Below are 12,077 nucleotides of genomic sequence, written 5' to 3'. Positions count from 1 at the left end.
TATATATATATATATATATATATATATATATATATATATATATATATATATATATATATATATATATATATATATATATATATATATATATATATATATATATATATATATATATATAAGGGTTTTTTCTTAAATTACAGAAAACTTACCAAGAAAAACGATTTTGAAGATATTTTTCCGTTGCGTATAGCATTAATGTAATAAAGAAATATTTTTATCTTATCTCTATTTTTATCTTCTTCAAACTGTTGCTTTTGCAAACACCTTGTAGTTATTTCGGAAATCTAAGTAAGGTCAAAAAGAATACCTCATCTACTTTTTCTTCTATATTTTTGTCATAAAGCCAAACTAAAAATTTCCAATAAATCCGATAAAATTGTTTATTATATTGTTACTAAATACGTTATTCTGTTTACTTATTTTTAATTCTTTACAGTGAATTGGTAGGAATATTTACTTTCCTAGACATCATTATTTTTTTCCTTAAAAAAAATGATTCCTATTGTATTAGTTTTCCCAAGATTTCCTAATTATTACTTTTCACAATTGCACTGGTCGAAACACAACATTACTTTTAACGTGCAATTCGAAAAACGAGAGGAAAAGGTGTAACTAACAATTGCTACAAATGCCAAAAGAAAAAAAAAATCAATCTTATTTCGTTTTTCTCAATTTTTCTTCACTTTGAGGGAAGTTTTCTTCCATATTTAAACGTATTGTTTAGATCAATCGTTTAAATGGAAAATCTTTTTATTCTTAGCTTTATTGCATCGAGCTAACAATTAAGAATTTCGTCGTAAAGCAATTACGATGTACCCTACTTTTCACCAACATTTAGCATATCCCCCGTCTGCTTTTCAGTTTCAACCTTACCTTTTGATTCATTTAAGAGGGGAGGACATTCTAATGCCGGTGAAACGTAGGGTTCAAAACCCACAAGTACAGAACAAAGAAAAACGGCAAATGTTTTCTAAAGATGTAATGTAAAATTGTGAAGTTAACTAAACGTTCAAATAATTAATTTCAAAGACACCATTCAATTCCTTTTTTATTTTTTTATCATTCGTTGCTTCAAAAAACAAATGCATTTAGAATGAAACCAAGTAGAAAGCAAGCAACTTTTTTTAACAGATTTTCAGATGAAACTAAAACAGAAGAATAACTATATATACTATTCTTACAGTTACAACAGAAATGATCATCCTGAAACCATGTTTTTCAAAAATTACTTTCCATACTGTCCATATTGACCGTATTGTCCATAACCTGCTCCTGGAACACCTTGGGAGTTTTGAGGCATACCATAAGGCATGTTTGGTACGTACTGCTGAGGTACGTAATTATTTCCCATGTTGTTCATTGGTTGTCCCATTGGCACTCCCATTGGTGGTCCCATGTTTCCCATTGGAGGACCCATACCAGGCTGCATTTGAGGAGCTCCTTTCGTCAAGGCAAGCAGGGGTATTACAAAAAATACCTATTGCAAGGAAAAAAAACTACGTGATTAAAGTTCATGAACATTTGAACTGAAAATCTTGAAGCAGTAAACACACCGATTAATGAAAATCAAGAAATGTAAAACATTATCACCTCAGAGCAACAGTAAAGCATCTCAAAAATTGAAATGAGATTCTGGTCCCGCTAAAATACCAAAGGTGTCTTCATTTCGTTGAATTCTCAGACAAATTTATGTCTTCACATCTTTTGTATAAAAAACATTTTTGTATTGCGAAAGCTCCAAAATTCATCTTAGTTTAAGACAAGACTACGTTTAATTCAAAATCTCCTCTTTCTTATATCCTGCTGTTGACCTGAGGCAAATATGTAGCAAATAACATTAACTTTCTCATTTTTTAATGGCAAATATTCGTTAATATTTTCTTAGAGCAGGGGTTCTCAACCTGTGGATCGCGATCCCCAAGGGGGTCGCGAATCATTTCTTATGGAGTCGCGACATTATCCCTTCATTTAAAACTATATCATTGCATAGCAACTAAAATACACAGGGGAAAAATAGCATCATTTTCGAGAAGTATCAATAGTTGAGAGGAATGGCAAATGCAGGAGAGGTATGGGGCTATAGCAAACTCTCTCCCTTCTCATGCCATAGTACCTGTTCTCAGAACATCCTCTAAGATTATGTTAAGCTTTCGTTTAGGGACTCCAATCTCTAAAAGGTTCAGTGAAAGAGTCCCGAATTCACTCCCTCTAACATTATCCAAAATCGTCTAAAATTTCGTCTTTGGAAAATCAATTTCAAATAATTTCTCTTAGAGATTCTCTAAACCCCAACCCTTATCCTGAAAGGTGTCCTGAAGTTGCGTTTTTAAGAGACTTAATTTCGAAAATATTCCGGGAAAGATCCCCAAACTCCTTCCCGTCCTCGAACTTCATCACAAATAGCCAAGAATTGGGTTTTTGGGATTTTAATTTCGAAAAACATTCCAGGGGAGTGCCTGCTGACCCCCTTCACATAATTAATGATCATACGAAATTCCGTTTTTAAGGCTTAAGTTTGAAAAAAAAAATCCGGAAGAGGGTCACTGAACATGTCCTCTTGTCATCAGAGATAAATTGCTATTCTGTTCCTCAGACTTAAATTTCGAAAAAAAAAAAAAAAAATTGGTAGTATCCGAAACCCTCTCTCCCGCCACATCATTAAAACTCGTCTAAGATTTCGTTTTTGGAACTTCAATTCCGAAAAAACTACGGGGGAGGGGGAGGGAGAGAGAGGGGCGCTGAATCCAAACCTTTTTCCTGATGTTCACTAGGATGGTTTATAATTGCGTTTTCGGAACCTCATATTTAAAAAAATTTCCGCGGTAAGGTCGCCCGAACACCATTTCTTCCCTAAATTTCAACTAAGATAGTCTATAACAGTGGTTATTTTGTACACATATCATCATTTATATTTCAAAAAAAAAAAAAAAAAATAGAGAGCATCTCCGATCCATCTCCTCCCTCACCCATCGTTAAAAATCGTCAAAAACTTATTTTTTAGGACTTAAAGAAAATTCAAAGGCAAGTTTCTGAGCTTGAACCGTTTTTGAAAGTCCTTGAACCTCTTCTCCTCCAAACATCACCAGAGATCGTGTAAACTGTAGTTTTAGAACTACAATTTCGGGAGAGGACCATCGCGAATGTTACACTTACGACTGTAGATTCATATTTTTTAATTCTCTTTCTCCGTTTATATAACGCAATTCTTGTAACTTGATTGCTCATATGCTAGTAATGACACCTCCTCCTCCCTTCTCCCCCTCCAAATATAAATCAGGACTCTTTCTCTCTATCTTTCTATACATGTGTTTTATAAAACTGAGGATCTTCCAAACGCCCCCTCTGAATTTTTTGACCTCGCTACGGGCTTGTTAAAAGAAAATGCCTTCATTCACTTCATTGAAAGTGAGAAAATCAAATCCTGCATTCGCCACTGCTTTTATAGGGGACACTTCGGGGGTCGCGAGCTTTTAGTTAGTGAAAAGTGTGTCGAGATGTGAAAAAGGTTGGGGACCACTGTCTTAGAGTAACAAGTAAATGATCCAGTTAGATTTATTGCACAAAGAAAATTATTTGATAAAGTACAGCCAAAGAAGGGTGCTAAACCTGTTGTATCCTTAAGAAAAGAAATATCACATATAAATTTCCAATTTTCAAGCAGAACTTAAGACCCTAGGAGTTCAAATTTGACTACTCATTTTTCTGTCAGTTAAAATATTTATTATTATAAAGATCCTTCCATAGGTTTATCAACTGTTTTCAAACGACATAATTAAGAGGTGCAAATTTAGACAAAATATTAGACAAGGAAACTCTTTATTTCTACCTCTTCTACATTTAGGAAGTATGAAGTTCTTATACATATTAAGTGTTTGAATAAAGAAATATTTAAATGATTTGTTTATTAAAATAAAAAATTAGCTCTAGGCATTTTTTAAACTTTGCAGACTAGTCTGTATTTTAAGATGAACCACTGTTTTCTGGGTTTCTTTATAAAAGCTAAATTACGCTGGTTCTAATGGTAACTTAATCTGAATAAGTGTCGTAACATCAAGTATTAATGTCTAGACAATACATGCTGAAAAAAACTAACCAATGAAGGGTGTGTAGCAATAAAATTTCGGTATGTGATTTTAATAGAGAAAAAATAGATCAAAATTGCATAAAATGTTCTATTCTTGATATTTTACACACATTAAGCTTTATTTTAATTATTGAATCAAACAGGTTTTTCAGTGTTTGATCTATGATCATGCTATTCAACTCAAAAATGTAATATTTCTTGTGTATTTAAAGTTTTAAATTTCTATCTATAATGTCAGGGGTTTTTCTGGCAATTTAAGCCAATAATGGCTCATAAAGGTAAAAAATATTACAAGGCAGTTTGACCCAATCGTAAATGCACAGAAATGTTTCACTAAATACATCTGGGGCATTAAAATTCGATAAAGAGGAGACTTCTTGGTTAAAAAAAAAATTACGATTGCCGGAGAACATTCGAAATCTAGAGCATCATATTTGAAAGAAAAACCAGTGGCTCAAACTAGGTGTAAAGTGTCTCTAAATAGAGCTATTAATTCGAAAAGTTTCACCGTGAAAGTTTTACAATGCCATGAAGCGTTCTGACTATAAGATTAAGATTTTCAAAATTATTACTAACCAGCAGGTCACGTTCCCTCTTAAGATGGGGAACAATAAATTTCCTAAACTTGAGTCTCAAATGTTACTTCCCTAAATATTTTAGCCACGCATTTTTCAAACTTATTACAAAAAGTTTCATTTGTTTATCCAAAGTATAAACAGTATACCTGTCCGGATGCATTTGTAACTCTGATATGTCTAAGACGCTGTCCAAAATTCAAAGTTAGATAATAGGAAAATGTCGAACTTTAAGTGCCTATTGCTTATAAAAAACAAACTTCAAAATTGCTTTCCGCGTATTACTTTAGAAGAGGGGCTAAGATTGGTTCCCACTTAGCCACTCTCTGCACTTGCAAAATCTTTAAATGTTGAGTGGCTATAAAATCTGCGCTATCTATCGCTTGTTGACTTATTTTGTTTACACCAGAAGTGCTAAAATAATGATATAGTGTAATAAATAATGTGTACTGTTAGTCTGGTCTTTCAGTTTTTTTATTACAAAAAGCGCAAAATAATTTAAAGCATGTAACTGACGTTTTTTTAAATTTGTTTTTAACTTTTAAAAACACTAGCTTTACTCCTACAGATAAAAATAAAGGTTAGGGTATAAAAGTTCCTCTGACGTCAATAAACGTGCTTTGAAATATTTTGTAACCAGTTCCGTTAATAAGATTTTTTTTAAGGAGAATTAAAATTCTGTAAAAAAATAAAACGAAGTAAGTACATGGGTACTATTTGATAAATGTTTTTTTAAATTAAATAGTATGTGTTTCTTATATATTTTCACAGAAAACGTAAACTTATAAATACATAGATCTGTTTTTTTTTAAACCAAAAAAATCCCAGTACTCAAGGGCCGGCATATCTACCTCCGTATTTGTGCCTTACCACGTGTTGTAGATTAGTATCGTCGTAATGGCGGTTTTTTTGGTTACTGTTCAGTTAGAATATCGCATTCGGTTCACTCTTGATCGACATTCCCGTTCGGCTGGAAAAATCATTCCCATCAAAAAATCGCTGGGCTACTAAATGATTAAGGACTAAACACTGTTGAGATATTTAAATGGACACTCATATGGGCCGCATATTTGCGGCCAAGCGTTTTGTTTTCAGTGCAGTACCTGTGGCTCTAAGTTTGATACTGAAACATGATTTTTTTTCTTCTCTCAGGAACAAGTTCATGACGTCATCATTGGAACTGAACGTGAAATTCTTGCTGAGTAGCAAATTAAAAAACACATCACGAATACACCCCTCCACAACACACGAGAATGCTCACCACGATAAATCATTAGCTGAACTGCAAATGGCGCGCATGCTGCTAACTATCTATAGTACTTCCACCACCGTATTCCCACCACAATTCACAGTTCCCACTCCAAATACGGGAAGCTGGATATACCAGATACCATCTATGTGCGTTATTTATTTTTTGTTCCAGAAATAAATTATTGTGATCAAAATGCAAATTGTACAAAATTTATCGTACAAAATTAGCACTTTCCGGACTTTTCTACGTACAATTTTAAGTATTCACTACTTCAAAAGTATATCTAAGTAACTTGATATGCAACCTGATTTTTTACTAACAGTATGACTTCTATAACAAATTTCCCAGTCAAAATAGCGTAACGAATCCTGAAAAGTCGGCGAGTAATTTTCTCTGACAATCAATTCCAGACTGACTGTATCCTTTTTAATAGGTACTTGAGTTTTTTTTTTCCCTTCAAGAAATCTTTATCATTGCGAACGCTTTCTTTTGCACTGGTAATTATGGGAACTTACCAAATGTTCCGATTTTCAATCTCAGAGGTAAAAGTGTTCATCAGTTATTACTTTTCTGTATCAATTTTTTTTTTTCTGGTGATCGTAAATTACAGGCCGTTTTTCCAATTCACACGATTCTCTTTCCTACTACTCTGTTATTATTCCGGAAAAAATTTAAGAAGAATATCTAAAGTGGTACGATTTCTAAATTTACGAAACAATGCAAAAATAACGTGAATGAAGTTGTGTAATGTATCTCCTAATTTGTTTTCCTAGGAATTGAATATTTTTTTAAAATTTAAACTGATATTAAAATATTCAAATTTTGTAAAGAAAATCTCGATCGCAATCTCCATGATTTTTTAGTTTATAATTACGTTTCACCGTATTAAATCTTCATAATTCATAATTGAATTCTTAAATGTATTCTGCTCAAATAGTCTTGCTTTGCTCTTTTCCTAGTCAACTGTCGAACGCGCAACGTCAAATACATAACTAAACCTGGTACGCTTCTTTATTTATTTCTTTTTCTTCTCCTTTTTTTTGACAAGTAAATATTATTTCTGAAGAAACATTATCACAACTCAAGTTGGAAAAGAGAGTTTTTTTACTTTGCAAAGTAAAAAAGAAAATATATTAAATATTGCCTAGGTGGATCATCGTTATAAACTTTAGAACGGGATCACTAGGATTAGCTATATTTTTGCCTATACATTATGGTATTTTTACTTCTTATTAATCTTAAATGAAGGAAAATAGTAATCTAGGAAGTTTGTATCTGCTTTTTAAGCTCAATTATACCAAAAAAAAACCTTGATTTTACAAAAAAAAAAATATTACATGAAACCTGCTTTACTTAAGCCTTGAAAAAAAAAAAGAAAGAAAGAAACAACCGTAGCGAATTTTTAACCATGATGACGAACATTAGTATAGTAGTTTAAGTTATTGTTTTGAAAAAAAAAAAAAAACGCAATAAATTGAAAATAACTATCCAATATTTTCCTGAATCTTTCTGTAAGTCTCTGACATAATCCTATACTAACTTCAAGTTAGTACATGTATAAAAACATCAGCCAAAAAATCAAGTCTCGATCTTGAGCATAAAAAAGCCTTAGGGAACAGAAAATACCAATTTGAAAGAAATGTGTCTGAGAAAAGTGCATTTAAAGATCATAATGCCACAGAAACAAAATTATTAGTGCTTGTTAACAGGGGCGGCATTTCAGCATTTCGTTTGGGGGGTCGAGTTTTTTAAACATGAATTTCTTCAATACGGTATAAAATGCATATTGGTTTACAGAAAGTGATAATAAAATGGTTTTAATGTTGAGAATAATTAGGTTTGTTAAGAAAAATTAAAACTTTTGCGACTGAAGCTTTAAATTAATTTTGTTATTAAGTTATCTCACAAAATATCTCGGTAGCAGCTTTTATTTTCTAGTAAAGTTTTAATCCGCTGTTTTTTAAGACAGGAAGAAGAGAAAATTTTGTAACTATATTTAATCAATATCCAGTGTTTTGCTTTATTGCCACTACAGCCAAAGATGAAGCTCTTGATAATCTCATTGGGCTTCGAAGGTAATTCTCTAACCTCATGAGGCACAAAAGTCATCTTTCAAATGACTGACCTAATTGAAACAGTCAATAAAAAAACAATGGGAACAAGAAAGTTACGATAAAAAACAGATTTCATTCAGATTCCTCTCTTCAAAATTACCAAGAAAACTTTTTAAATTGGACTAATATTTATTTTGTGTTATTAAAAAGCATAGTCGCAATTCACAAAACAATTCCTCTTCCCTCATGCTAGAAATTTTACTTAGAAGTGTAATATTTTCTTTTAAGTTTTCTATAACCTACCTACATAATACATGTGAGTTTTATCACTTCTTCTACAATGGCATACAATGAAAACTATTATCTAAAGTTCTGTCATACACTTTGTTCAAGTATGCACTAGTGCAAAAATCATAAAGAGCAAAATTGTCAATCCAAGAGTTAAGATTAGCGGATTGAAATTTTTATGATAGAGCGTAGCATAATTCGAAAAATACGCCGCAGTATAAATAAAGTAAACAAAAATTTTAAAAAAGTCATACATATTAAAATAACATTAGATTTCCTTTCATTGAAAAGATCGCTTTCCAGTCATTCTTATTGGGGACTTTTATTGATTTAACTCTTGAATACCATCTTGTGTACTCAGATATTGTCAAGTTGAGCCTCAAGATATATTTGTTGAGGTGGTATTTTTTGATGTGGAATGTTTTTCAAAAAATAGCATATTTTTACAAGTTTCTATGAAAACATGTAATACATCAAGTTGCTAAAATGTGTTTCTGGTGCAAGGAATCAATGAACACTTACTAGCTAAACATTATGTTATAATATGAGCATAAAAATTTATGTAAAATGACATGGAGTTTACGCGTAACAGTTGAACATTCTCAACACTGTACGGGCATCTCATACAAGATGCGCCATCATAACATAGAGTACACAATTTCGAAATAGAATTTAACCCATATGAAGAGATTACTTCATTAGTTAAGGCAAACAATTATTCTCAATCAGTTTTTCCTATTCTGAAAATGATCGACGATAACGATTTCATTTTGTGATATGTAGAGCGTTTGAGAAAGATCTTAACTATTCTGAATGTTGATAGAAAACATCAATATGCGAAATGAAGTGCAGTATACTGCAAAAGAATGAAAACAGCTTATGGGTATTTTCAAAATATGTTTCTGGTATTTCCGTTGTAAAACCTTGTTACAAATAGTAAAACTTGCTGCAACTCCACAAATGCTTTTTAAAAAAAATCTGAAAAATGTAGTACACATTTCACATACGTATTGAGAAATAGTAAAACAAAAAACTCTTACATATTTTAAAAGTCAGCATGATTAAAACTATCACTGCTGATTACAAAACTAAGCAGTGGGTGCATCATTAGCTTTACAAAATATCTACTGAAAAGTATGAGAAAAAGTAGTAATTTTTTACGTCATTGTTGCATTAAAACAGAATTTTTTTTACATATTATATCTATGACCGCTAAATACTTCTTTCCGAATCTGCCCCTTCCCTCCCCCCCCAAAAAAATAATGTTTAGCTGCTATATATATATATATATATATACTAGCAAAAAATACCCGGCGTTGCCTGGGTTAGCAATAATTATGAGAAACAATCGTTACTTGCATTTGTTTTCTGTTTTAAGTGAAAGAACTTAAAACACACCTTTTTGACGTGATTTAAAATCTAGATTCTTCTTTACTCATAAAACTAAAGTAGCAATTCATTTAGAAACGAAAACACAAAATTTAAGCATATACAAATTTGAAGAATTTCCGAAATATGAAATTAAACTTCACATGTTTAAAAAGATTTATCGGTTAATACTTATTTTTTTTACATAGAGTCTTACCTTCTCTGTATGTCTATTGAAGAACGAACTGTTTAAAAAAAATGTAGCCACGCGCTCCTGATCCCCTTAAACTTGCTTTAGTTATTTTGGAAAATTTCAATTATTGTGGATTCTTGGTGAGATTTAAAATGTTGCTGAATTTGCGAGAATCGTTTTGGGATACCTTGGATAATGCTCCCCCTCCTTACTTTGTAAAACGGTATGTTACTAATTTTGGGGATATTTCGATAATTGGGAATCTGGCTATCTTTCTTCATTAGCGTTAATTTTTGGCTCCAGCGCCTGCGCGAGAGGTATTTTTCTTTGCAAATCAAAAAAAGAAATCGGAAATATCTATTCACATAGGGTTACTATAAATCAGCAGGGTTACCAAAATAAAATTATTTACGCCAAAAATGAGACGACCGCGCCAGATTCCCAATTATCGAAATATCCCCCTAATTTTTATTAAAGAGATATTGTCGCCATATGCTAAGATACTTTTGGTCACCATAAAATGGCGCTAAACAATTTCAACCGAAATGTTTCCAAAATAAGTAGTAAAATTTGGCGATGGTTTGAATTTATGCACAAAGTCACATTAATGGAAATTTTTGTGCTGTTTATGGATTTACATAATTTAGTTGCTGGATTATTTTACAGTAAAAAATGTTTTTAAATATTCTTTGATTCACGATATTTTGTTTACATGGTGAAAGCTGACGAACATTATTACGTAGTCTTTGACTTCAAAAACCGCGACAGTTGAAAAAACTGCCAAATGCATTCGCTACTGAAATCTTTCTGCATAAATTTTGGCGAGGTTTCTGCTGTTAGATTGGATAATGATTAAAAAATCCGATCAGCACAAATAATTTTAAAAAAACATTAATTACACTAAAGTTCCGTTTAAATGGAAAATAATCAACCAAATCTAGTTATTTTCAGCCAATTTTGGGGAAAAAAGAAAAAACGTTACTTTAAGATTTGACTTGAGAAAAGTCTCAGTCAGACGAAACACATAAAAATTCAACAATTCTAACTATGAACTGGGAGTTGAAATAATACACTAAATAATGAATTGGGTTGAGGAAAGCTTTCGAACATGGAACAAAAAAAGCTAATAACTCGTTTTTTATACAACTTAGAACTTTGTAACAGATGCCATCTTCAGCAGAAAAATAAGCGCTTTCGATGGACACATAATTTTAATATGTGCACGTATTTTTTCACCGTCATATTGGGGCATTTATGCGAAAATTTGGACAAATTAGAATAAAAAAGGAACTATCAATCGGATTTTTTTCGAACTGGTCTACAAACCTCCTCAGTACCAAACAGAACAAACGGTGAAAGTTTCATCCAAATCTGCCGGGTAGTTTCTGAGATCTTAGGGAACAAATTTACCAAACTCCATTTTTATATATTAAGATATATATATATATACTCGTATATATATATATATATATATATATATATATATATATATATATATATATATATATATATATATATATATATATATATATATATATATATATATATATATATATATATATATATAACATACTGTTAAAAATTTTCCGGAAAATTTACGGTAATTGTTACTGGCATCCATGTTGCCAGTAACTATTACCGTAGAAATCAAATGTTACAGTAAAATTTTTCGGTTTCCTCGGTAGGCCACAGCAACTAATTGGAGCTGGGATCGCTTTTTTCTCCGGTATAAATTACCGTAAAAATCAAATGTTACTGTAAAATTTTACGGTTTCCTCGGTAGGCCACAGCAACTAATTGGAGTTGGGATCGTTTTTTTTCCGGTATAAATTACTGTAAAAATCAGCGATGCTGTAAGTTTACCATTTTACAGTAACAATTACCAGAAAAAGAAAGGAAAGAAGACCTTATACTTACAAAAATTTTCATGATAAATCCACTTGCACTGCAAAAAATTGTAAACCAAGCTCCAATGAATGCCTACTAATGAATGAAAGTATTGCCTACAAAATTATGATTTTTTCTGAAATGAAAGCCTTCGTGTTTTCTTATTCCTTCTTTTTCATGCGTCACAAATTGATGTAACAAATGAAGGTTACATCTTTTTATTAAAAACAAAATTGCGTGATAAAAAAAGCGTCAATAAGAAAGACATTTAAAGTATTAGTCATGAGGGTAATAGCTAGAAAAATCGGGAAAGAGCTTCTAAAAACGCTTCACAATAGATTTTCACGCACGCACGCATAGTTGTTCACGGTGCGTA

General features: G+C 31.6%; 1 protein-coding gene across 1 annotated transcript; it reads right to left on the bottom strand.

Annotated features, from left to right (window-relative positions):
- Positions 1–1,030: 1,030 nt before the first annotated feature.
- LOC129222866 (uncharacterized) lies at positions 1,031–11,869 on the bottom strand. Its single transcript, XM_054857425.1, has 2 exons — positions 11,732–11,869; positions 1,031–1,477 (listed from the first exon to the last, which is right to left on the bottom strand). The coding sequence occupies exons 1-2, from the start codon at positions 11,741–11,743 to the stop codon at positions 1,226–1,228; spliced, it is 264 nt and encodes an 87-aa protein (XP_054713400.1). The 5' UTR covers positions 11,744–11,869; the 3' UTR covers positions 1,031–1,225.
- Between the last annotated feature and the right edge of the window lie 208 nt (positions 11,870–12,077).

The sequence above is a fragment of the Uloborus diversus genome, chromosome 5 (assembly GCF_026930045.1).
Source record: "Uloborus diversus isolate 005 chromosome 5, Udiv.v.3.1, whole genome shotgun sequence".
Lineage (NCBI taxonomy): Eukaryota > Metazoa > Arthropoda > Arachnida > Araneae > Uloboridae > Uloborus > Uloborus diversus.
The sequence above is the reverse complement of the archived record's forward strand: the minus strand, read 5'-3'. Positions and strand labels throughout refer to the sequence as shown.